Below are 25,493 nucleotides of genomic sequence, written 5' to 3' on the forward strand. Positions count from 1 at the left end.
AGAGGAGACCAGGATCAGCCCTCCGGAGCTGGCAGCATATGTGAGACGAGGCAGGAGGAAGCGGGCTCCGGCAGACAGGGAAGCAAGGACGAGGCAGTGACGCTCTGCTGCCAGGATGCAATGGTAGACGCTTTGGCACAGTAGTTTCCTGTGCCTCGGGGCTGAGCAATGGACTCCGCTGGAGCCAGGGACACCTCAGCACAGCCAGAAGGTCCAGGAAAGATGCCTTAGACACCTCAAGGCACAGAAGGCCTCTGCCCAGGACTCCCTGGTAACAAAGCTGAGACCATCGCTCCCCCCATAGGAGGACATTTGTGCCTGTGACAGTGTGGGGGCACTGCAGACCCCCACCTATAGATTAAAAACTGGCATATGTAGATTAAAAACTGTGATATGTACAGACCAACATACATAAATATACACCAAACCTGCAGTGCCGCTCCGGCACCATGGAATGTGTGAGCAGAGCTGCTCCAGCCTGGCCTCAGCCCAATCCCTCCCTCCCACCCTGGGTCCAGGAGGGCAGCGGCAGCAGCACAATCCTAAGCGGCAGATTCAGAAGCATTCAGGTCTGCCTCTGCGATGAGGGTTTGCCCACGGTCAGAGGCACCTCAGCCCGAGCTGTGTGCTGCTGCCAGCCTTGGAGCCATCCAGTCTTCAAATGCAGATGTACAGAGCTGTAAACAAATCCACCTTGCAGGGCCGCTGCTACCTTGTCCTTCAGGTTGGGCTGTTCTGCTGGGCAGAGGCAGAGGGGTCCCAGGGGCTGAAGAACAAGCTGTGCTCTACAGCTGGGTGGGCTCTTCCTCACTGTCACTGCAGTTCCCACAACAGTCCTGAAGTCAGAAGGGCAAGGAGAGGGAGGAGGGAAGAGAGGAGCACAGCAAGCAGAGGGTGAGCACGGTCACACAACCCAGCCTACAGCTGCCCTCTGGTGAGGAAAGGGGCAGGTCCCCCTGATCTGCTCATGGGAGAGCTACATGGAGGCAAGGAGCTGGAGGGGAGCCCCCATTTGCAGAGGAACAGTCAAGCTGCATGTGGGGGTTCAGCTCCTGGCAGACAGACTGGTGAGCACGCAGCTGACTAGCTCAGAAGCTGGGAGGAAGAAGGGCTCTGTGGACTACAGCACCCAGCAATACAGCTTAGTGCCAGCACAGATGATTGGCCCTGCTCAGGGCTCAGCTGGCCACAGAAGCAGCTCAAGTCCTTTTTGCTGGAAGAGGAGTCTGAGAACAGGGCAATGCCAAACCCTTCACGGTTTTTTAACCCTTCTGTGTGTCCCAGACATCCAAAGAGAGGAGTGAAGAAAACTTCCCACTGCCCCCTGGGAACAGAGCTCCCAGCAGTGGCTATTCAAGGGCAGCTTTGGCTCAAGCTGAGGGCAAGGCCTCCCCCATGAAGGAAAGCAGGGAAGCGGGATTAGTGGCTCAGGGGGCAGTTAGAACAACAAGCAGCTTGTGCTCTGCTGGGGGAAGGGGATAGACACTGAAGGACAACACTCCTCTTTCCCAGATCTTGCCATGTCCACGGGCCACCAGGTATTTCCCTGAGCAGAGCAGCCAGGAGAGACTGCTCACCTCTGGAAAGAGAAAACACGTGGCAAATCACAGCTCAACCCCTGCTACAGGCAGCTGCCCATCTTCCAGCAGGTCCTGCCTGCCTTGGAAAGGGCTGGGTATCCCAGCTCAGAGCTGGCTCTGGCTAGGGCAGCCCACTGAACAGTGAAACACAACTCAGAGCTTGGCAGGGATGCAGGAGTCAGCACCAGATGGCTGAGAGTGGGTCCAGAGCCAACCACGCTTGAGTCCCACAGCTGCAAGCAGCTGTTGAGAGGCAGCAGCCCAGACTTTGCCAGTCCTAGAAAGAAGGCAAAGGCTGTTCTGGGCAGAGGAGACAGACAGGCAAGCAAGCCTACAGCAGCTGCAAGACGTTTCCATTCTCCTCATCCCTCGAAAGAACTGCTCTTTCTGCCTGGCTCAAGGTCTGGCAGAACTGCTCTGGAGAGCCCAGAGAGCCCATTCTAAGAGCAAGGTCTTCTTCAGGGATGTTTTAGGCACATAGGAAGGGAGAAGACTTGCTATTCTAGTGCCTTCAACATCCCTCTGCCTGTGTGACTCCTGCGATTTTAGCCAGGGCATGCCACTCCAGTTTCCTCGACTGCCTCAGCATGAAGAGTGCGCTCCCTGCAGCTTTGCACAGGTGCCTGAGAGCCCTGGGGTCTGGTCACCCACTGACTGCCTGCTGCCCTCTTGTGCCCACCTCCCTGGCATATCTACCTGGCACAGGCAGGAGCAGGCTCATTGCTGCTAGAGGACTTGCTGGGGAGGAAGCACTGGGATTCTTACCTGCCTGCTGAATAAGCGCTGGAGTAACCCTTTTTTGGGCTGTGGAGAAGGCTGCCCTTTCCAGTCCAGGTCAGGAGGCACTGTCCCATCTGTGCTAAAGACATTTAGCTCTTTAAAACACTCCGTCTCGATCATCTGGAAGAGGGCAAAGATAACTGTAGCAATTTGTCACTGAGAGCTCAGTGAGCAGCAAGGCAGACACAAACCCTGCAGGATACTGCACTCTGCCATGGTGGGCACAAGCAGGGGCAAAGACCTGCCCTGCAAACCTACCTCATTCTGCCATGGAATGGGCACGCTTCCTGTGGCAAACTTCTGGTAGAAGTCATTGTCTGTGGGCTCCAGCTCCACCCCTTTCACCGTGGAGAACTGCTCAATGTCCAGAACATCCTTGCAGTAGATGGCCTGAGGCTAAACAGCACAAAGATTGCTCTAATGCCAGGCTCCAGCAATGATGCCACCACCACAAACAACCGTGGCTCATAGCCAAGGCCAGGCCCCCCATTCCCTGCAGCCCAAAGCTTGCTTGACCCCTGTTCTTCCAGGCTCCAAGAAACAAGAGGAAAGGGGATGTGTGCCCCATCTCCTCAATTAAACCACACCAGGGCTCTTGCTTTCCAGTGACTGAAGAGGCCAGAATACACAGGCACTTACATCTGGCTTGAAGGGGGGGTCCAGCATGCCTGCTTCCAGCCTCCTGAAGTTGAGGTGTTTGAAGAGAGGGTGCTCCTTCACTTCCTTGGCCCCAGCTCCTCGGCACCCCAGGCGCTCCAGAGGATCTTTGCACAGGAGCTGCAACACAAAGGGTATCAGTGCCCTGGGTGGAAGATGCTTTGGGCAGGAACAACCCTGAGTTCAGCTGGGCTCCTGCAGCGTGTCTTTAGGGACAACATGGGCCCATCAGGTAACTGGGAGAGTGAGGAGCTGAAGCACTCTGGACCCTTCTGTGCTGCCTTATCAGAGACAAGGGAACCTGGCTCCACCACACCTCTAAAGGGAGCAGCCTCCGTGTTCTCCAGCTACGTGCAAAGGAGCAAATGGTCAGGGATACCCACTCGTACCATGGTGCAGAGGGAGCGGGCACAGGGTGAGAATTTCTCTGAGTACTCTTCCTGCACTTCCTTCACCAACCGCTCCACCTCCTCCCGCTTGATCTTCTTCTTGCGCTGCTGGAAGGGGGACTGTCCCTCAATCATCTCGTACACCAGGCAGCCCAGAGCCCACCAGTCTGGGCTGAACGTGTAGCGCTCATTCTTCACCACCTCTGGAGCTACAAGAGGTGAGGGACGTGTGAGGGCAGAGAAAGCATGTGTGCAGAGACCAGTTTTTGATAACACTAGGGCCACTTACCCATGTAGCCAACTGTCCCCACCCGGCCCTTGATTGTTTGGCCCTCTGGCACATGCACAGCTAGCCCCAGGTCTGAGATACGGATGTGACCTGCATAGAGGACGGGCCAAGTTAACAGGACAAAGTCAAGGGGCAATGTTTGAAGCTGCCAAGAACACAGAGAAACCCTGGTACAAGCAGACGAAGAGAAAAGGACTCGGGTCCAGGGCTTTTTTTGAACCTGCACTCACCGTGGTCATCCAGCAGTATGTTCTCTGGCTTCAGGTCCCTAGGAAGGAAGGAGCTTGATTAGCAATAAGCCTGCTGTCAAAGCAAAAGACACAAGCAACAGCATCATCTCAAGAAGTCACAGGTAAGCAGCAGAGGGATGCAGTGCCCCTCCCTCAGGCACACAGATAACATTCCTCTCACCCTCTGTGCCATAGTTAGCCCAGCAAGCTCTCCCGTCCTGGGCAGAGAGAGGCAGGCCAGGACAACCTTCAGTCCTCCACAAGGAAGCGGTGAGCATGTGGGCAATTCCCTTTTTGCAGGTGTAGAACTCGCTATGGGGCAGCCTACGCAAGAGAGAAGGAGCAGCAGCTTCTTCTGCTTGTCCTGCCCCAGGGCAAGGCACAGGGTAGGACTAGAAGGGACTTTCCATCTTGTGTTTAGCCATGCTATCCCTAGCGGGATCACACAACCTGGTCAGTACAGTCATTACAGCTTGTTCTCCATTCTGCCAGTATCGGGGCAGCCTACCCTCCTTTGTTCTAGAGTCAGTACTGCCCAGCAGTTAAGCACCCAAGTGCCTGCCCTGAGGCATTCACAGAATGATCACATCCTGTTCTTGGCGATCATTTACCAAGCATGAGAAAGCCAAGCTAAGCTCTCCCTCTTCTCCCATGAGAACAGCTTTCCATTCATGATCCTTTCTCACTCAGTTCTGTGCTGCTTTCAAGCATGAGCTTATTTTCTTGAGCAGACAGACCCAGCTTGTCTACCGAGAGCAGCTTCTTGCTTCTGCAGCCCATACAAGGTCTCCCAGCAGGGACGAGGCGGCGCTCACCTGTACACTATCCTCTCCTGGTGCAAGTCCTCAAGGCCACAGCAGATTTCAGCAGCATAGAAAGCTGCCCGCGGCTCTTCGAAGCCAGCCTCTCCCATGTGGTAGATATGGAACTTGAGGTCCCCTCCATTCATGAGGGTCAGCACTAGGCAGAGAGCATCTTTAGTTTCATATGCATAGGCTAAGCTCACCTGCAATTCAGGGCAGAAAGGCTGTTAGAAGACACAGCTGGAAGAGGGAGGTGCCCACACTCTGATGAGCACTTTGTCACACACAAGCAGCCACTCCTGGGCACCAGGACTGGGCCTTTGCCAGCAGAGGAAGCAGAGGGGAAACTGTGCAAACCCATCAGTTCCAGCACAGCCCCAGCCTTCCTCATACAAGGAAGACACTGTTTCTTTGATCCAGAACTACTTCCCTCCATGGCAAGCAGCAGCCAACAGCAACCCTGGGGCAGCATCTGGTGAATCCTCCACAATGGGAGGTTTCAGGTTGTCCACACCTCAGTGCAGACAGGGAGAGCTCCCTACAGTTCAGGGATAGGCTTCTGCCCACTTGGCTGTCTGCAGAGACAGATCTCACTGTTTTCTAGTGCACCAGAAGCTAAAAACGTGCCTGTGAGACCAGATGGGTGTTTGGGCCTGACTTTGGTGGGATTTACAGAGGCAGTAGGGGGTCCTGCCAGACTCCAGCCTTGTGAGAGATCTGCAGCCACCAGGACCCTAACTCATGGGCAGGGTCTGCTCCTGTCTCTCCACACCAGGTAAGGAGCATAGAGGTGCCAGCCCAGCTGGTTGGAGGAAGAATCAACTACTGCAGCAAGGTGAGAGCAATTCCTATGTACTTACTACAAACCTACTGTTCACTTTTTCCAGGATCTGTTTCTCATTCAGGGCCATGGCCTCTCCCTTCCGCTTTTTGATCCGTTTCTTCTCCAGCTTCTTGCAGGCATACATCTTCCCTGTGGCACGCACTTGGCAGGCACAAACCTGGAGGGAGGACAAGACTCAGCACCCTTCCACAGCTGTTTCCAGGGTGGGGGTCCAGGTTCTGCTCTTAGGAAGAAGCACAGGAAGGCAAAAATGTCCCTGTCCCCACCTCAGTCTGAGTTTAGCAAGAAGCCTGTTGTCAAAGCAAGGACACAGGGAGCAGTGATGTCTCCGGATGTCACAGATAAGCAGCAGAGGGCTGCGATGCCCCTGCCACCTGCAGTAACACCATGGCTAGTGCCTGGGAGGACAGGCAGCCATTCCAGAAACAGAAGCCTGACAGTGGCAGTTTTTGATGTCCAGCAACACAGCAATGCCCAGCACCCTAACCCACAACCCAACCAGCCAGCAGAACCTGCCTCCAGGTGCTAGAGAAGCTTGTGGATGCCTGGTACCCTGAAAGTAGAGGAAGTCGTGGTCACTCACCTCCCCAAAACCGCCCTTGCCCAGCACACGGTATTGGCGGAAAGTATTTTTGGTCACTGGCTGCCTGTGAAGTAAAGGAAACTGGAGTGAAATGGGAGCAGGAAGGGAGCAGGAGCTGAAGCCCAAACCACCTCCATGCCCTGGCCTGAGAGACTGTGGCTCACCCCAAAACCCCTGCTCAAGCAGACCTTGCTCCCCTGCAAGGCAAGGAAACATGGGGCTGCTGATGGTGCCAGGCCCCTCAAGAAGAGCAAGAGCAGACAAATGCCAGGCCCTTGGCTCCTGCCAGAACCCAGCATGGGAAGGACCCCAAGGGACCCCTCAGGCAATCTGTGCAAGGAGAGTGCATGTCTTCCAGCAATGCTGGGAAGTGTTACCGTTCCAGCCATTTCCACTGCAGGAAGCGATTGAAGTACAAGCTGTCGAGGTAGTCAGCAAAGGGAGCCACACTCAGGTAGTCGTGGATAAGCCTAGGAGAGAGCAGAGCCAGCAAGCTCCTAAAGGCTGATCACAGTGGTCCAAGGAAAGAGGAGGTGAGCAGCCCTGAGGGCACATTTACTGTGCCATCCCCTCACCCAGCCTCCTGCTGAATCACCTATGTAGCCCTCGCCCAGAAAGCCCCCTCCATGCTAACCCTGATGCAAAAGGAAGGTGAGTTGGAGGTACCACTGTGACAAACAAACACCCTGGGACAGGGCTGGCGCTGCTAATTGTGGCCTATCAGCACCAGCCCCGGCTGTGGGTCAAGGCAGGATGATGGGAGTCTGCAGCTGCCCCTTTGCTCACAGGGTTGTAATCAGCTGCTGAAAGCTGCTGGTAATGTTCAGCACTAGGTGCTGAGTTCACTTGCAGATTAATATCCAGTACAAAAGGCCACACGGGATCTGGCTTGGGAGAGCTAACTGCCTTGGAGACCACTGCCAGAGCTGCCCAGTGGAGTAAAGGGCCTTAGACACAGTGTCTAGACTGGAGACATGTATCAAGGAGAAGCGGATGGGTCTTCCCTTTTCAGAGCTTGCCAAGAGCAGGCAGGGCCCAGCCCGGAGGCTCTGCATTCAGACAGTGACACTGGTTACCACACACAGAGCTAACGCTCCCCAGAAGACTGCAGCAAATCCATTACCACAGCCCTGCACTCAATTGGGCAACGTGCTGCAGCTACTGTTCAGGGAGGGGTGGAAGCCGTAAGCCCGGTTTGCCCAACAGCTTCCGCTTCACACCCAGAGCCAGGGCCTCAGCCGCTGCCTCTGCAATGGGAACAGAAGTGACCTTAGATCCCTGTGGCAACAGCCAGCATCACCTAACCACAACAGCCACATCTGCAGCCAGCAGAAGAGGACATCTGGCACCGGGGCTGTCAGCTCTGCTCTACGTGTGCCTGCAAGATCCTGGCACAACACAGCATGGCCAGATGCTGAGGCTCATTGAAACAGCGCCTTCCCAAGTAGCAACTCAGACCCATGGCAGACTGAGAGGAGTGACAGGTTTCTGCAGCAGCTTGTGGCTCCCAGAGCCCACAGGAGCTCCCTGCACTTGCTTTCCTGTAGCTGTGCTAACCCAAGACTTCCCAGGCTCCAGCCTTAATACCAGCCCTCACTCTCCTGGAGGAAAAGACCATGAGGGATGAGGTAAGTCACCTGCAGTGCCCACCCCATGCAATGGTGCAACCTGCAGGTAAGCCCCATCTCTCCAACTTACTTAGTGGATTCCTTGAAGAGCTCCTTGGAAGGCTCCTGCTCCAGCCTCTCAGAACAGGCATCTACCAGCTGTGACGGAACTTCAGGCACATGGTCCTCACTCTGGGGACAAAGGGATGGAGTCAGACATAGGAAGCAGAGCCCAAGGGAGAAGCCCACAGGACGGTGGCTTTAGGGCCGCTGCCAAAAGCAGCATGGCTGCTTGTGAGGTGACAGGGTGGCTCTGAACTCTGTCCTTACTGTCCTGCCCAGCACGTTCACTGTGGCAGGACATGGGTAATGACAGCTGTCATCTGCTCTACCACTGCAGGCAGCAAACGCAACCTCTTACTCACATTTGGCTTCAAGTACTTTTCAATCAGGTGCTGCCCGCATTCCTTCCGCTTCTCGTCTGGAGCCACTTCGTACCCTGCCTGCACAGAGCAAACAGTGTGAGGAGCAGGTCCAGCCACGAGCCACAGCAACCAGGCAACAGATGCAGAGCAGCAACACCCTCTGCCCAACATTTCCCATGCTTTCCTGGAAAACCAGATCTCCAGCAAGCAGCTCCCTAAGCAAAGGACTAACAACAACTCATAGGTTTTTCCTCCAGGAAAACTCTACATGCCCAGAAGTACCTGGCAACTGTCAGAGTACTCAAAGCCAACCAGTTCATGCCCAAGGCACCAAGAACATCCCTGCCTCCCCTAGCAAAGCCCGACAAGCTCTGCTCTTACCACGGCATCCAGGAACTTGACGCAGCGCGACAGCTCAGGCCGTGTCTCACAGAACTGCCGAAAGAGCATATGCCCGATGGGCTGCTTCTCACACAGGCTGTGGTAGTCCCGCTCTGCAAACATGGAGAAGACCACTCACTGCCAGCCCCCAGAGGAGCAGCCACAGCACACCGCCCAGCCCCAGGCAGCAGTGGAGGGGCTTGTGACCCATCAGCCCAAGGCTCCCAGGAGAGTGATGGGGACAAGAGCTTTTACGTTCCTATATGAATGTCTTCTTCCCCAAAAGATGTTTGACCTGCTGTTCCGTAAACCTGGCCTAGCTTGAGACCTAGCAAGAGACCTTTTGTGTCTCCTGCTTGCCTGGAGACTCTCTTCTCAATCCTTTCTACACATAAATCAACTGACTACTCCAGAGACACAACTTTCCTTGGAACACACCAAACTTATTTTGAGGCAGATCTTCCAGGTCAAGAGTTGCTCTGATGACTCTTGCAAACCACTCATATTCCCGAAGGCCCTGCTGGAAGCAGCAGCATGAAAATGGGAGGCATCATTTCCACAGATGTCCTGTTAATGCTGCACACAGCAATCAGACCACCCCACTCCATGGGACAGCCACGTGGTTGTACATCAACTTCTATTGCCCTCTTGAGCTCAGCTTCCTTGCTAATTCCTCCTACCCCTCTCTGAAGTCTGGCAGCCCAGGCACAAACCCTTTTGGACTATCAAAAGCACTTCCACTTCTCCACGTTTTTCCCCACCCCTTCCACTCATAAGACGTCTGATCGTGTGCCAGAACAGATTTCTGTAACAGCCTCCACCACCAAGGGCTGCCTGTGGTGCAGATGTGGAGCCATCCATCAGGGCAGGGATCTGTCAGCACTCTCTCGCGCTGGGCACCGCCGGCCTTCCCGTGCCGGTGCAGCAGTTTATCCCGAGGAAGCTGCAGCTTCCTGAGGGTGCTGGAGAGCACAGAGCTATGGTGGGGGAGGAGGCCGCCTTGCCAGCTCTGCAGCACCGGCCGGTTTTCTTGTGTCCGCAGGGCAAGGAGTTCCCTTCAGCTGGGGAGGACAAGAGTTTGCTGCCGGTGAGATCAGAAGCTTTCAGCTGCCCCGGCTCAAACAAGGTTGTTCCCTGTGGTGGGGGCACACAAAGCTTAATTCTGCAGTGGGCAACCAGCCCACCATGCCCACAGTCCTGCCAAGCCTCTGCAATAGGAAAGAAATTTCCCTCACAGCCTGCTAAAAAGGGAAATAAAGCCACTCCATCCAAAGAGTGACCCAAGCACAAGGAATGGGGTCACCTCTCCCACAGGGAAATTAATTGAGGTGGCTGCAACCTAGGCCAGAAGCATTTCTCATGTGCCTTCCCAGGGGGAAGTGGGTACATGGGTCAGGACAGCCAGCATCTGGGAGAGACTTGCCTTCCAAAGCTTCATAAGGTCACTGTCTTGGACAGTGGGGCAGCAGGGACAGAGAGACAACCGGCACGCACCACTGGCAAGTGGGCAGCACAATGAAGTTCAGTGCTGGAAAAAGTCAGGACACCCATGGGAATGGTGGCTGCAGGCAGAGGATGGACATCAGCTGAGAAAAGCTCTGCTGAGGGCACACAAATCAAAGAAGCAGCAGGATGGCCGAGATGGGAGCTGCAAGGAGAGCCCAGGTCAGAGCTGTGTTCATTCAGTGCTCACAACTCGCTCCAGAGGCAGTCGGCAGCAAAACCAAGGTGAGAGTCTCCATCTGACTACACTTGGCTGTAAAGTGAGCCCCAAGAGGTGATGCACAGCACGCACTGGGCTGTTCTGAGCTTGCAGGTTACAGTGTGGATGCCCCACTCTCCAGCTGGCAGCTGAATCTGGAGTGACAACTTAAACAAGCTCTCCCCAGGAAGCAGAACATTCTCACCCTCTGTGCCCCAAAATGATTGCACATGATCTCAGGACCAAGCCTGCTGCACAAACAACATTAAAACCATGAAGAGTACAAAGTGCAGTATTAAAATGACAGGCCAAGCCCTGCCCACCCCTACAATTCTCATCCACACTGCACAGCAAGAGCCCATTTTTGCCTGAGAAAAGCTGCTGCATTAGTGTTAGAAGTCAAGGACTGTGCAGCAGGGCTGAATCCCAGCCTGGGAGTCCAGAGGACATGAGCAGGACCTGTGTTATTTATGCAAAGGCACCCCAGAGTGCCACTCCAGAACTGCAACACCTAGCAGGTCTGTTTGCACAGGGAAGGTGGTGTATCTCTAGTGAAGCTCATCACAGACTACAAGGTGTGTTTGTACATCAACAGGCACTACCCAACAAGCAATGTGCAGCTGTGATGTACCCACCCATCATTTTTTCCCTACACCCTCAACTCCAAGTGATCATGGCTGGGATTTGGCCAACACATCTCTGACCCTCACAGGACTCGACTCTGGGGGCACAACACTGCACACATGGTCACCCACTGGCACCACTCCAGCCAGCCCCTGTGTCTCACCAAGGGTTTGTCGAAGGTCCTCGCAGAGGCTGATGTGGGGGAACTGCAGCATCTGGCGCCATTTCTTACTCTTCCCTTTCCTGTTTCCACCACCACCTGCAGGACACACAGAATTGGTACCATGAGTTACGAAGCAAGGATGACCAGCTGCATCCTAGCCTTGCCAGGAGCTGAGTGAGGAGACACCCTCTGTCTGTTTACACAAACAAGCCCAGGCAAGGAAAACAAGACTGAAGTGGTATAGCAGTCTCCTGGCTGGTGGAACAAAGTGTTAGAGCCTCTGACTGCCAAAGGAAGCAGATGGACCAACCACTCTGGCTGCTGAACAAAGTCCCAACCAAGAACATGAAAACTTTTCACCTGGACCTCTCAGTGACTTGTATTTATGATGGGAGAATCACAGCAGGGCCAGGAGCTCCTAAAGCCATAGGTCACTCTATGCCTGCATAAGAGTTCTTGGCTTGCAGGCCTGTCCTCAGGACCTCTGCGTAACTGATCACCTCTTGAGGCCAAGCCTTGCTTGGTGTGAAGCTCTTCCTGCTGTAGTAAAGATGCTCATGCCACCTACTCATTCCAGGCTGATTGCTTACTCCAGAGAGAGGCTCTAAGAGGGAAGACATGAAGCTGGGAGACAGGAATTCCTGCTCTAATCCTGGCTCCACAACTTACTGCATCGCCTGGGGCTCATCACTTCAGTTTCCCACCTGTGAAGTGGGGACACTCCCACCTTTCTACAGAGATAAGCCAGCCTCAGAAAAGGCAGATCAAGAACCTGATATTATTCTAACTTCGGTTGCTGGAGTAAATGCCCAGTGCTGTAGGACAGGGTGGGAAAGCTTCTAGATAGACCAAAAAATTTACATCATAGCAAGCACTAAGTACTGAAATACCAATTGCTGGGATCAGCCAATCTCCAGGGACTGCTTTCCCCCTGCCCGGTGCCAACACACACACAATCTCCCACCTCCCTGCTAGAAATAGTAGTTAAACCACCCTGCTTGAAAGAGTTAGGCCAAAGGTTTTCTGAAATCAGAGGGGCTGAACATCATTTATCAGCTCTTAGGAAACACTTTCATAACATTTTCCTCCACTGTGGATGCAATTCAGCCCCAAATCCTAGACACAGTCTGTGGGCACCCCAGCTCGCCGCGCTGCAGGAGGCCTTGGCTGGACAGGCAGGTGGGATGGGGCCATCACAGGTGTCCTTGTGCAGGGCCAGCCTCAGGTCCAAGCCCCTGGCACGCTGTGGGTCACTGTGCTACATCTGCCCCACAGCAGCAGCTGGGCTGCATGATTGTACAAACTCAGGAAGGAAGTGACTCAAGGGTAAGCAGGGGTGGAAGAAACCAGCAGCACAGACACCTTCTTGTCAGCCACAGCTTGCAGCAATGAAACAGAGGGGGACAACTAAGGGAGGGCACAAGAGGAGAAGCCATCCTCACCCTGAGAGTCCTCAAGGAAAGGCAGAGCAATGCCTCACAGCTCCTGCGGGACGCAGAGTGGCAGCTTGCATTTCCTTGAGTTGTTTGCTTTGAAAGGAGGCTCCAGCACCCTTCTGGAATGGTCCCTCCCAGCACCACAGCGAACAGCCCAGAATAGAACTTGGCTCCTGCACACCAACCTCCCAGCACCCCTGATTTAGGGATGGGGCAAAGGGTGGGCTGCCTGCACCAAGAGCTCACCACAGGGGAGCTTCAGGGCTTAGTGACAGCTCAAAGCTGGCCTGTTGTCCCTCTGCAGGAGGCAAGCAGGCAAGGGGGACAATGGGGAAAGGATCCTTCACCTTCCCGGGGCAAAACCTTCCTAGAAGAGCTTGCAGGAGACACAGAGCATGGTCATCCTATGGCAGCAACTGAAGACAGCTTTCAGTAGCTCCCCCAGCATGTTCAGGGTGATCTCAGCCCCACACTCCCACACCAGACAAGAAGGCTGGAGCAAAGCACCTGGTGGTGCCGGACCTGGCCAGCAAAGCAGCTCTGTCCAGTCCCACAGGCTGCCAGAGCTCACCCCAGTGAGCCATGAGGTGGGAGAGCCATGGAGAGGCCCCACAACCACCCGCAGCTCTCGCAGGCCAGGAACCAGCCAGTGTGAGTGTGCTAATGGATATCTGCCTGCAACCAAGCTGCCCAACTCCTGCCATGGGAGAGGCACTTGGAAGAGTCGCAGCAGCCATCCTACGCCTCACTCTGCATCAGTGACCAACCTCTGCTCTGCTGATGGAACAACAGGAGCCAGCCTCCTGGTCACTCACTCCGTGGGCAGCAGGGTCTTGCGTCTAGAGTTCACAAATGCTGCTGTTTGGTTTTGAACCAAACCTTGCCATTATGAGCCATAACGTCATGGTCACTGAGCCTGGAGTACCTACAACTAAGCCCAATTTTCAAGCAGCTCGGAAACGTTTCTGCCCGTGTAAATTTAATTTCATTGCTCTTTGCTCCCACAAATCTAATCTTCAAAGCTCTCTAACTGGATTTCAGGAGGCCCCTCAGGCTCCAAAATGACTTGGTCTGGCGAGCTGCACACCAAAGGCCAGGAGGGACTGTGCTTCCTGGCCACTTTATGTGATCTAATGAACTCCCCAGCACCTGGCTGCATCAGATCTTCTCTGCAAAGGACCAGACTCTTGTGTGACCCAGTGCTCTCTTTAAGCCATCCTGAGGGTTCTCTGTACAGCTCCCCAGACGCTCACAGCAGCCCCGCTGCTGGCAGGGGGCATCCCACACCCGTGCCCTGGAATTCAGCCGGGACCCCTGAATTAGCAGGAGAGCTGTGAACCTGCAGCAAAGCTCGTGGTGCTGATCAGACCAGGGACCGGGGCTGGTGTGAGGGTGGGGTGGGGCTCCCCACCGCAGTTTCGGGATCCGTCCTTGTGTGGGAAGCGGCACTCACCAGCCTGAAATCAACTTTTTTCTCCTAAGGCACCAAAATTGCGTTTCCCCTCTGCCAAGGAGCAAGAGCAGCCTCGGGAAGGGGGAATGCTGGAAGCCGCCAGCACGGCGGGGGCCGGCGGGGCTGCAGCGCGGCCGCCCCAGGGAGAGGTCAGCACCCTTGGAAGAAACGTGGCTTGGGGCGCGGGGCCACCGCCGGTTGTCCGGAGCAGCGCCCAGTGCCGGCGCCCGTTCAGAACCGAGAGCTTTCAGGCGGCCCGTGCCCGACCCACGCCGTTACCTCCCAGCTTCCAGAAGCGCCGCGGGCAGCCAAGGCCGCGACCCCCGGCAAGGCCCGCCCGGGTTTGAGTCCCGGGACAGACGCGGCCGGAGCCTGCAGCCCGGGCAGCAGACGCCGCTCTAGCAACCGGACCGGCGGGCTCACGGCTCAGGCCAGCGGCCGGCATCTTCCGGGCGCCGCGCTCGCTCCGCGGACGGACTGCCCTGGGCCTGCTGCCTGCCCCGCAGCCCCACTGCCAAGTCCGGGCACCGGCGTCAGCCCGGCGCAGCCGCTCACCTTCGCGGGCCTTGAGGAGAACGGTGTTGGCGACGATGTTCTCCAGCTCCATGGGCCCGGCGGCACCGCCGCCTCCCGCCCAGCTCCCCGCCGCTCCCGTCCGCTCGGCCCGCGCCCCACCGCCGCTCCCCCCGACACCGCCGCCGCCGCCGCCACACGCCCCGCCCACTACCGCCCGGCCAGCCAATGCCTGACCACGCTCCTCCCGCGCCGCGCTCCCATTGGCCCAGCCCCCCATGAAGCCCGGCCCCCTCCGCCGCGCCGCTGCCCTCCTGTTGGCCCCGGGGCGGGCGAAGGTCTGAGAGGGCGGGGCGAGGAGAGAGAAGCGCGCGTCATTAGGAAACCATTGACGAGGCTCTGCCGGGAAGAGGGAGCGGGTGTTGATTGGTGGGCAAGGAGTCATTCAGCCGCCGCTCTGGGAACGGATTGGACGAGGCTCAACACAGGAAGAGACCCTCCTCCTGCTGCATCTGATTGGGTGCGGACCTGCCACTCTGCTGCAGCGTGGGCCGTGATAGGGGCGTTCCGTAAGGGGATGGGGCCGAGCGGCGGTTTGCACGGCGGCCCTGGCCCCGGGGCTCTACAGTCGGCGGTGGCGCGGTCGGGTGGTGAGGTCTGTGGTGTCCCGCGGTGTTGCTCATGCTGGTTTTGTGACCTCCCTTCCCTTCTTTGTAGCCTGGCCCTGTGCTTGCGATGGCCTTAATAATAAAGTCTTTGAGCACCCGTGTCTCTGGTGTTGGTCAGTCCCTGTGCCATGGCAACACGAGCTGTGGTCTCCCCTTTTTCACCGCTGCTGTGGAGGTTTGGAGGTTTCCCAATCCCCGGGTGCCGCTGGCTGATGCCAGTGGCTGCTTATGTGCTGTCCTGGTATTTGAGCTCATCTTGAGCTTCTGACTGAGTGCAGCTGGTCCCACAGACTTCCTCCCTCCAATGGTTTCCTCTAAGAGCTCTTTTTTCACTGGTACTTCCAATACCGGCAGCTTTATCCTATCTGAAAATGAGCTGTAGCGTAAAAGCCTCTTCCCCAGCTGCTCCCCAGCAAGTAGGTCATTGATTTCTGCAGAGCTCTGTCTCACTCAACGATGTGCTCAACTTGATGACCTGTCAGCCCTGCAGGTGACCTGCCACGCTCCCTGCTCGTCCTCTGTGTAAAACCACTCATTAATCCTCTTACCCGTTAGCAAGTTGTGCCTGTCCTGCTTTCTGCTCCTTCTGGCTCTCAGGAGCAGATGTCACCTCTGCCTTCTGATGGCTTCCATTTCTCTTCCATTACTCGCTCCAGCCCATGGGTGATGCCTCCTTCCCACCTTGTTTGTGGCTGGTGGCAGTGGGGCTGCCCCGGGTGTGAGGTTTGTGGTACCCAGGGCACAGAGGAGCCCATGGTGACAGGCAAGTCCCTCCATCCGCCTGTGTCAATGGCAACCTGCTGGTGGGCCCCTGAGCACGGCTTGGTCAGCTGTGCTGGTGAGCAGGAGGGAAGAGGATCATGTCCTCAGGCTGTAGTGAGGCTGATAATAACACAAATTACTCCAAGCACTCATTGGCCCTGCACTCAGTGCTGCCTGTGGTCCACCATGCCCTTCAGCATCCAATGGAGATCAGGTGTTGCATCTTCTGGTTATGAACATGCAGCGATAAGGAGGAGGATGCTTTGCCCTGGCATACCTTGGAGGTGATCTCCTGTGTCACTCTGCCATGAGAGATGAGCTCACACTGTGAGCTTTCTCCTTTGAGAGCTGCTTTCCTTTTAAAGGTGGCACGCACTTATTTTGAGCTTCAAATGTGATGAATTTGTTCCCATGCATTTGCACGCTTAACCCTTAGGTTGCTAGTTTCTACTTCCTCCCAGCTGGTGTTTTGCAGCACCATGGCAAGAGTTGTTGGCCATGGGATGCTGCTGAAGCAGCATGAGTGTCCAGAGGGGTCCTGGTGTCCCCAGAAGAGCTGGTGGCAGCCCAGATGGTGGAACTGGCACTCTGCTTTTTAGCTCTGCAGAGGGGACCTTGCTGGAGAGGGCTTCAATCAGGGGAGTAAGTAAAAATAATCTTGAGGAATTGAAGAAACAGCTGAAAATGCAGGATGCAATTCCAGGCAGGGGTAGTCCCTGGGGCAAAGTGGGGGACCAAGTGCTCCCAGATCGTGTCCAGCCCATGGGATTTGATGTGTTAGGTATCAACCTGAAGCTCCCTTTGGTGGCTCTTATGTCACCCTGTTGCCAAAACAAGCTGAATGTGTCAGTGACTCCTTGCCCAAGTAGGGGGTCCCTGGATGCCCTCAGTCCAGCTGGTCCCTATCTCCTCCTGCCCTCCAGCATCCTGGAACTGTGTACCCGTGCCCAGAAGGATGGACGGTGCCTGCTCCCTTCGTCAGCCTCAGTAGTGCTGTGCAAGGATGAGGTCAGGGTGCAGGAGCCAGGCACTGTGGTGCCCCAGGGTGCTGCCCATGGACTGGTGCCCATTTGGCAAGAGCTCCTCTCCCTTCCCAAGTTCCCATCAGACACCCTCATCTCCCTGGGTATTTTTAGAAGCAAACTGCTGTTTAATTATGAGAAGGAGAAAGGCGGCCGCAGAGGGGAAGCCAGGCAGCAGTGATAGGGCAGCTCCTTCCGCAGACAGTGCCAGGGGGGCTCCAACCACCAGGGCCAGCCATATCCAGGGGATCAGTGCCAGGCCCCCATCCCAGCATCGTTCCACTGGGAACTTCCACTGGCCCCAAAATTCACACCACAAGCCTCCATGTTTAGGGCCAGCAGGTGCAGGAGATGGCCATGGGATCCTTGCCTCTGCGAGTACCCCCATCCCTTCTAGACCCTTGGACCAGCTGCACCCACCCCAGCAGGGAACATGTGGGATGATGGGGAATGGCATTCCTTGGGCTCCTTCTCCCAGGCACCGGTGGCTGTTTTTAGATGAAAGTCCAATGTTTGGAGGTTTTCTATTTTGAGCATAAAGCTGGAGAAGTGGAGCAGCTCCTGACCCCTGGGTGTCTGTGCAGCACCGGGCAGCGAGCCAGGCAGGGTGGATGCAGGGCCCCTGCTGCCCCTGGGGGGATGTGGTTGCCCCCGGGTCTTCACCCCGTGGTTCCTCTGGTGGCCTCTTGTACCTCAGGCTGTGCTGGGGCTTGTTCCCATGCTGTCCCATCTTCCACACTCTCCCAAGGGCCACAGCATTTCCTGCACTGCGATGTCATTCCTCCTTTCCCTCCTGCAGCAAGATCCCAGTGAAGCCTCTGAGCAGGATGTGGGGTGTCCCACCCCAGCCCCACACCCCTCGTACCACCTCACTGTTCCCACAGAACCCCCATGGCATGGCACAGCTACATGCTGATGGGAAGCCAGAGGGGATGCCCTTGGCTGAGAGGCACAAGGCTTGGACTGGGCTGCCGTGGTGGCATGGCCAGCTCACCCTGGCACTGGTGAGGTTGCTATGTGGGGGGTTTCATATCCCTGCAGCAGCTTGGGGTCTGTCCCCTGCATGAGGATGTTGGGTGTCGTGAGCATGCAGAGGAACTGGGGTTTGCCTGGCAATGGGAGGGCTGGTGCTTGCCAGAGCTGCCATGGTGAGTTGTCATCACCAGCAGGTCACCCATGCTGCAAGGGGGACAGATGGATCACAACAGGTCTGGTGATGGCTCTTGCTCACTGTGCTCCCGGGAGGCAGATGCCAGCCCTGGGCACAGGCTTTGGCCTCGTTTTATTCAAACCCTCATCTCCAAGAGTACCTTGAGGTGCTCCCCAGCGCTGCAGTCCAGTGTCCATGGTGGGGCCGGGCAGTGCCAGCGGCAAGCAGGGCTGGGAGCTGCATCCCCAATGCCCTGGTGTGTCCCTAGGTACGGTGCCGGCGGGGGATAGTGAGAAGCCGTCGGAAGGCAGCTCGGAAGTCCCGGTTGAAGAGAGTGTAGATGAGGGGGTTGAGGCTGCTGTTGCAGTACCCAATCCAGAAGAAGAAGCTGAAGAGGGGCTTGGAGATGTGGCAGCCATCCCCACAGACAGCCCCCAGGCTGTAGGTGAAGAAGAAGGGGAACCAGCACAGCACAAAGGCGCCCATCACCACAGCCAGCACCACGGTGAAGCGCCGCTCCTGCGCCTGCATCAGCCGCTGGCGGCACAGCAACACGCTCTGGTGCTGGCTCCTGTGCCGCCAGCCTAGCATCCTAATCCCTGGCCCCTTCTTGCTGACAGCAGCGAGGCGCAGGGAGCGGGCAGCGAGGAGGGCTGCAGCCCGGCGGGTGGTCAGGCGATAGATGCGGCAGTACACAGTGACCATGACGAGGCAGGGGCCGAAGAAGGATGCGGTGCAGGAGGCCAGCACGTACCATGTCTCCTGGCTCAGCTGGCACTCGTGGCCACCCGGCTGGGCCCACAGCAGCGGTGGCAGTGCCACCAGGGCCGCCGCAGCCCAAACCGCCCCGATCATCCCCTTCACGCGCCCGGGGCTGCGGCGCAGGTTCAAGCGGGCTGCGCGGGTGACGGCCCAGTAGCGGTCGAGGCTGATGGCGCAGAGGTGCCCAATGGAGGAGGTGCAGAGCAGCACGTCCAGCGCCAGGTACAGGCTGCACCACAGGCCGCCGAAATACCAGTAGCCCATCACCTCGTTGGCCAGCGAGAAGGGCAGGACGAGGACGGCCACCAGGATGTCCGCCGAGGCCAGGGACAGCAGGAACAGGTTCTGCGGGGCCCGCAGAGCACGGCTGGTAGAGATGGCCACCACCACCAGCGTGTTGCCCAACACAGTGGCCAGCAGGATGGCCAGGGCGGACAGCAGGATGAGCCCCATGGCTGCAGGTGAGTGTGGGGCGTTGCTGCCACTGCTGCCATTACCAGAGGCATTGGAGAGGGCATCAGCTGGTTCCATGCTGGCCCAGCCCCTCAGGTAGATGAAGCCCCATGGGGCTCCTCCCCACCACACGTGCCCTGCTCACCAGCCCTGATGCGTCTTGTGCCACAGCCCTGGCATTGCTGAATCCTTCTGCGGCCGTCCCGGCCACACGGCTCCAGTACTGACCTGGTCTGGTGGCAAGGAGAGGTCGTCCTGGTCCAGTAGTCACCCAGCCATGCACACGGGGCGATGGTGCCGGGAGCCCCGAAGCAGCTCCCACCACAGCCCTGCTGGCTGGGCTGGTCCCAGCTCCGGAGGAGGGTGGGCGGGAAGGAGGAAGGGACGGGCTGATATCACTGGCAGGAGCCCAAGCATCTGCGGGCAGTGGGAGATGCCATTATTGCCAACACTTAAAGGGCTTCTGCTGGGGTCCCCATGTTGGGTGGGCTCCTGCCACAGGCATCAGGGTGCACGGTGAGCCAAGGGTACTGCCTGGCTGTCCTGAGCCAACATTCTGCTGATCCCCGGCCTGGCAGCCCCTCACCAGCTGCCCCACATGCCTCATCATGTGTGGAGCTGTGCTCCACTGACGCGCTGCTGTGACATGTAATAGTGTGACATGGACCTGCCATCTCAGCCCTCTGGGGACGAGGCAGGTGAGAGAAGATGCTGCCCATGACACTTTGGTACAATCTGGCTGCAAACTGCAGGTGCAGGGTTTGGCTGTGGCTTTGTCAGTGTGTGCCCCCATTGCACCAGCAGTGTGATCGGTGCAGTGTGTGGTGCACTGGGCACCACGCAGGGCTGGGCTGTGCAGTGGTGGTGTATGGACAGGAGGGTGCATGGTGGGTGTCTGGTACCGGTGGCTCTGACTGTGGCTCTGGCAGGGTTTGCAGAGGCAGGAGCCAGAGGCACACACGCAGGGCGCAGGTGCTCAGCATTTATTAGACACCAGCGGAGTGGGGATGGAGGAAACCGGGCAGCCATGGAAGCAGTGGTGCTGGCTAGAGCCTGGTGGCTCCGTGTGGGAGCGGGCGAGGGGAGCCCACCCGGACAGCGCAGCCGGGCACCTCTTCGGGGTACGAGAGCATGGGGTTGCCCAGCCCCAGCCTGGCCTTGTCCCGGGGAGGGCCCTCGCACTCCTCCCAGCCCTCAGGACTGCGGCAGCGGTCGGTGCAGCAGAGGGTGGCCCTGGTGATGAGCCGGTCGAGGGGCTGCAGTGAGTGCATCCAGGTGGGGAGAAAGTCCCAGGTCTGCAGGCATTTGGGCAGGCGGCCAGGGCTGTGCGCCTGCAGCGCATTCACCAGCCCCACGAAGAAGAGGAGGCTGAGGAAGGGTGCGCCCACCCCCACCAGTGCCCGCCAGCCAGCCATAGAGATGCCAAAGACGAGGGAGGGCAGCAGGAGGAAGCAGATGATGAGGTACAGCACGGCAAACCAGCGGTACTTGGCTGTGCGCTCGCCCAGTGCCTTGGCCATGCGGATGGGCAGGCGGGTGAAGGGCAGTGGGTACCACAGCAGGATGCCGGAGATGTTGAAGAAGAAGTGGCAGAGGGCAATCTGCAGGGATGGCGTCACAAGGGGGTCGGGCACATGGGCTTCCCCCAGCCCCTGCTTTGCCCAGTGCCCCCGCCAGCCCAGCTATGCCTCCGGGGTTGCCAGTACCTGGAAAGAGCTGGCCAGCTTGTCCCCGGGGCTGGCCAGGGCAGCCAGGATAGCGGTGGTGGTGGTGCCAATGTTGGAGCCCAGGGTCAGCGGGTAGGCACGCTCGATGCTGATCACCCCTAGGCCTGTGGGACAGGCACCCTATCCCGTCCCATCGCTCCTCACCAGTGCCATCCCCACAGTCTCCCAGGGAGGCACAGCTCCTCCCGCCCCTCCAAGCACATTAGCACCAATGGGCTTCTGTGGCCGGGAGCAGCACATGGCAGGGACAAGGCATGGCTGGGACTCACCTATCAGGGGTGTGATGGCCGAGGTGAAGACAGAGCTGCTTTGCACCACGAAGGTCATCCCAGCACCCACCACCATGGCAAAGTACCCTGTGAGCCAGCTGAGTGGGTGTGGGAGATCTGCCATGACATGGGCATGGGCATGGACACAAGCATGGACATGGACACATCAGCTGGGAGCAGTCTGTAGCTCCTAGATGGTGATGGTGAGGGGTCTGTGGGGATGGCAGGTGGGGATGGGGATGGAGGCTGTGGGTCCCATTGCACTCACCAGTGTTGATAACCTTCTGGATGGCTTTGGCCACTTGCCCCTTGAGCAGGGAGTTGAGGAGTTTGACCAGGAGGATGAGGCATGTGCAGAGCACGACGAGTGACCCGGCCAGCAGCACCAGCCCCACGGCCAGGTCAGGCAGTGGCGTGTCAGTGAAGAGATGCTCGCCTGCCCCACAGCACAGCTGGGAGAGGGGCTGGGGCCAGCCTGGCCCCACTCACAAACCTGCCCTCCAAGACAGCCCCACACCTGGACCCCAGCCCCAACGTCTTGGCTCTACCCAACATCACTGCTCCAGCCCCATGCCCAGCATCTCTCCACCTCACATTCAGCCTCCCAGTCCCATCTGCACCTCCCCAGCCTCATGACCTCTGCTCCCCAGTGCTGCCCAAGCCCCACTCACACTTCTGCCTGGTGATGTTTTGGAGGCTCTCAAGGCCCATGGTGCTGCAGTGGCCGGGGCCTGTGCAGTTCAGGGGGGAAGCAAGCTCCACAGCAGCTGTCTGCAGGGAGAGGGTGTCTGCAGCACCTCCACAGAATCCTCAGCCCCTGCCCTCCTCCCACCCTCCATGGGATGGTTTGGTGGCCCCAGCAGAGCCATGGGCCCCTCACCTGTGCAGGTGCAGGACCACACCAGATGCGGATGAGGCTCCGGTTGCGCAGGCTCTCATCCCCTGTTGCAATGCCTGTGATCACTGACTTGTCCAGCTGCAACAACACATGGGTTGGAGGGGGCCCTTTGGTGCTGACAGCACCCACAGCCTGGGGACATCACCGGGATGGGGACACCACTGCTGGCCTGGGGACATTTGGATACAACCACCATCAAAGGGACAACCACCAGCCTGGGAACACCACCCCTGGCGACACCACAGCTGAGGAGACCTGGATGATGAGCTTGGTGAAGGGCTCTGTGATGATCTTCAGCAGATCGGGGGCATCTTTCCCACTACGGATGTTGAAGGTGGCCACCACCAGGCGAGTGACGTGGTGCAGGTACCCAGTCACCACCTCCAGTGGCAGCAGCACCAGCACTGACAGCCAGTTGAAGCAGTCATGCACCGTGGCACCAGCGAAGGCCCTGTGCAGAGGACCCCATCACCATAGGGTGGCCCCTGGGGAGCAGCTCCCAGGCCCCAAGGTCCCTCTGCCCTGACCAGCTCTCACCGTTTGAACTCACTGCGGTCACCAGCCTGCATGAGGGCTACAATGGTGTTGGTGACAGAGGTGCCGATGTTGGAGCCCATGATGATGGGGATGGCAGAGCGCACCTCCAGCACTGGGGGCATAGAGACCCATTAGCCCCACATGGCTTGGCTCAGGGTGGTCCCATCCAGCCACCCCGTTCCCAGGCTCTGTTAACCCAGGAGTCGTGTGGGTGCACTCACACCCTGAGGAGACCATGCTGACGATGATAGAGGTGGAGGTGGAGGAGCTCTGCACCAGCACGGTCACCAGGATGCCCACCACCAGCCCAGCCACAGGGTTGGAGAGGATGGCATTGTCCTTGAAGATGTCTCCGGCCACCTTGCCTGCAAGGATTATGAGCAGCAGTATGCTGGCCTGGTGGGTGCCAGGCACCCAGGCACCCCCACCACCCTACCTCCAGCCAGCTGGAAGGCAGAGCTGAGAACGTCCAGGGAGCAGACGAAGAGGTACAGGAACCCGAACATCAGGGGCACCTTGAGAAGGGAGACACAGATGGACTGGACCCTGGCCCAGCACCCCAGCTCTGCACAAGACAAGAGAGAGTGTTAAACACTGCTTGTGGCACAGCCCTGGCTCCCCGGGCTCTCACAGCCCTACACCATCCTCCTATGGTGGGATGGGGCTAGTGTCCCCAGCCTTGCCACCACTCCCTGGGTACCCCCCATCTCCTCCCACCCTTGAGTATCTTGTGCCCCCTGCCTCCCTCTGGCAGGTCTCTGTGGTGTTCCCCAGCCTGGGTGCTGTGTGCCCTGGTTCTCACCTGGCTTCTGCAGCTCTTCCAAACCAAGTCGGGGCCCCTGCCAGGGCAGTGTGTCCAGCTCGTACCGCTCCCGGCCCTCACGCAGGCGCCCCGGGGAGCCGGGGCAGAGGAAGCCATGGTCAGGGCAAGGCACCGCTCCCACGGTGAAGGGGCAGGAGTGGGCACCCGGCAGCCGGTGCAGGGCTGGGGAGAGGGGACAATGGTGTTACAGCCCCATCCTCCCATACAGGGGAGCCGGGCACCACCTGGGCCAGGATCTGGCCAGAAGCAGAGCTGAGCATAGCAGGGTGAGGAAGAGGAGGAGGACGAGGAGACTGGGGGCACCTACCTTGGGGGCTGGGGCAGTAGGCGAACTGGGGCCCGTGCACCACCCTTCCTGCCCGCACCGGGCAGCGGGGCAGCACCGGGCTCTCCCTGTGGTACGGCAGCATCGCTCCTGCTGAGGCTGAGCAGAGGCAGCCACGTGTTACCACATCTGTGCTGCAACGACTGCCACAAGCCTCCCCAATCCCTGCGGTGCCGGCACCACCGAGGAGCACCACCCCATCACCCGGTGGTCCCCTGGCCCACCAGTCACCACCGTGCCAGCCCAGTGAGATCCTGCAAGGGCAGGCAGGAGACATGGGGAGGGGACCACTCCTGCCCAGCGCCCTGCTCACCTGGGGCTGGCCTGGCACTCAGGGCAGCACTGTGTCCACATGCCACATCCACACGTCTCTCCAGTGAAGTAGCCTGCTAAACACCACGGCCCTTTATACTCATGCCAAGAGCAAAGTCTAAGGAGCCCACATTGCCCCTTGCCTCTGCGTGCTGCTCACCTCCTCCCCAGAAATTCCTGCAGTTAATGGGTAACCCCACAGCATCCCCATCAGCTGCGGCACTGGGGTGGGATAGGGCACATGGCACTCGGTACAGCACCACTGGCGCACCTCTCCCTGCCTAAGACTCAGCATCGCCCTTGGGCAAGCGGCAGCCAGTGGTGGGGAGTCAGTGCTGGAGCTCAGTGCCTGAGAGGCAAAGCTTGAGCAGCCTCAGCTCTCCATCACTTGGTGCTGGGTGCTTCATCCCCTGCACCAGAGGACGAGGGCTCAGTGCTGGTGCTGTCAAAGCATCCCAAACTGGAGGTGAGGCCACACATACATCCACCATCCTTGGAACAATCTGAATATCAGCTCTGCACAGGATGTGCAGTCCTCGCTGCCTGGGCATTGGTGGTGGGTTACATCAGCACCAGTGCGATCCTTGTGCCCTGTCGCTGCTAGTGATCGTACCACTTGGCCTGGCTCAACCCATGCCAGCAGCTCGGTGTAGAACAACCGGCAGCACTGCAAGGGCTGCATGAGGCAGGACTTGCATCTTCCCGGCATGAGTGATAGGGTGGACAGGAGGGGAGCGACGCCAGCACTGCTGTCACCACCTTCCTCGATGATGTTTATCATTACCTGCTGTTTACGCACCTCCAGCCAAGTTTCCATCCACCCACAAGGTGCTCAGTCAGCTCCTGTCCACGACAGCCCTGAGGAAAGCCAAGGACCAAAGGCTCCTCCAGCCCAGCGACTGTGGGGAGTGGGCATAGAGGGTCCACATAGTCATCACATCCTCATGCCTCCATCATTGGGCACTCTCAGGACCATCACCACAGACAAGCCGGCTGCAGTTGTATGGGGAGAGCAAGTGGAGATCCCTTGGGTACCCCAGGGCGCTCCTGCCACTGCAGGACCATCACTGAGCCTCCAGCAGGTCACAAACCAAAGTAGCCAAATGCTGGGGAGGTGCCACAGCAGGGTACGCAGCAGAGGCAAAGGGCTTGGGGACCTTTTTGTTCATGGGGTGCAGCCAGTGGCACCTGCAGAGCCCTGTGCCAGGCTACAGTGGGCTGGAGGACAGTGTCCGCACTTGCCCTGTGCCCGGGGGCTCTTGGCCAGCTGCCCCACAATCATTAACCCAGTGAAGCTCTGGCAGCTCTGGCTGTCACTCATTGACA

At 58.1% G+C, this 25,493-nt stretch overlaps 2 protein-coding genes and 1 pseudogene across 6 annotated transcripts; all 3 read right to left on the bottom strand.

The window, feature by feature from the left end:
• Window positions 1-523: 523 nt before the first annotated feature.
• GRK6 (G protein-coupled receptor kinase 6) lies at window positions 524-14,616 on the bottom strand. 4 transcript variants are annotated; one of them, XM_080627089.1, is made up of 16 exons: window positions 14,502-14,616; window positions 11,058-11,153; window positions 8,569-8,681; window positions 8,188-8,265; window positions 7,854-7,954; window positions 6,533-6,625; window positions 6,156-6,219; window positions 5,600-5,729; window positions 4,741-4,885; window positions 3,926-3,963; window positions 3,696-3,785; window positions 3,407-3,615; window positions 3,000-3,137; window positions 2,619-2,756; window positions 2,346-2,480; window positions 524-836 (listed from the first exon to the last, which is right to left on the bottom strand). In XM_080627089.1, the coding sequence occupies exons 1-16, from the start codon at window positions 14,551-14,553 to the stop codon at window positions 786-788; spliced, it is 1,671 nt and encodes a 556-aa protein (XP_080483215.1). In that variant the 5' UTR covers window positions 14,554-14,616; the 3' UTR covers window positions 524-785. The 4 variants fall into 4 exon arrangements, with proteins under 4 accessions (XP_080483215.1, XP_080483213.1, XP_080483214.1 ...); XM_080627087.1 differs by having other exon boundaries at window positions 4,741-4,931; window positions 5,589-5,729; XM_080627088.1 differs by having other exon boundaries at window positions 524-1,579; window positions 4,741-4,931; window positions 5,589-5,729.
• Window positions 14,617-18,235: 3,619 nt separating this feature from the next.
• LOC308225927 (alpha-2Da adrenergic receptor pseudogene) lies at window positions 18,236-19,592 on the bottom strand (annotated as a pseudogene). Its single transcript has one exon. The product of its transcript is annotated as an alpha-2Da adrenergic receptor pseudogene (transcript).
• Window positions 19,593-20,322: 730 nt separating this feature from the next.
• On the bottom strand, window positions 20,323-25,012 carry SLC34A1 (solute carrier family 34 member 1; the record flags this gene model as incomplete). Its single annotated transcript, XM_080627178.1, has 14 exons — window positions 24,952-25,012; window positions 24,169-24,244; window positions 23,838-23,954; window positions 23,510-23,692; window positions 23,144-23,272; window positions 22,929-23,072; window positions 22,708-22,819; window positions 22,426-22,621; window positions 22,153-22,248; window positions 21,944-22,043; window positions 21,541-21,708; window positions 21,273-21,389; window positions 20,983-21,107; window positions 20,323-20,877 (listed from the first exon to the last, which is right to left on the bottom strand). The coding sequence occupies exons 1-14, from the start codon at window positions 24,982-24,984 to the stop codon at window positions 20,323-20,325; spliced, it is 2,151 nt and encodes a 716-aa protein (XP_080483304.1). The 5' UTR covers window positions 24,985-25,012.
• Between the last annotated feature and the right edge of the window lie 481 nt (window positions 25,013-25,493).

The sequence above is a fragment of the Psittacula echo genome (assembly GCF_963264785.1).
Source record: "Psittacula echo genome assembly, chromosome: 11".
Taxonomy (NCBI): Eukaryota; Metazoa; Chordata; class Aves; order Psittaciformes; family Psittacidae; genus Psittacula; species Psittacula echo.

Coding starts and splice junctions, on each gene's coding strand:
- GRK6 (XM_080627090.1), bottom strand. CDS start 14,553: ATGGAGCTGGAGAACATCGTCGCCAACACCGTTCTCCTCAAGGCCCGC. Junction 3,964..4,740: donor CAGGAGAGGATAGTGTACAG/GTGAGCGCCGCC, acceptor CTTCCTTCCTAG/GGACCTGAAGCCAGAGAACA. Junction 1,858..2,345: donor AGCGCTTATTCAGCAGGCAG/GTAAGAATCCCA, acceptor CCTTCTTTCTAG/GACTGGCAAAGTCTGGGCTG.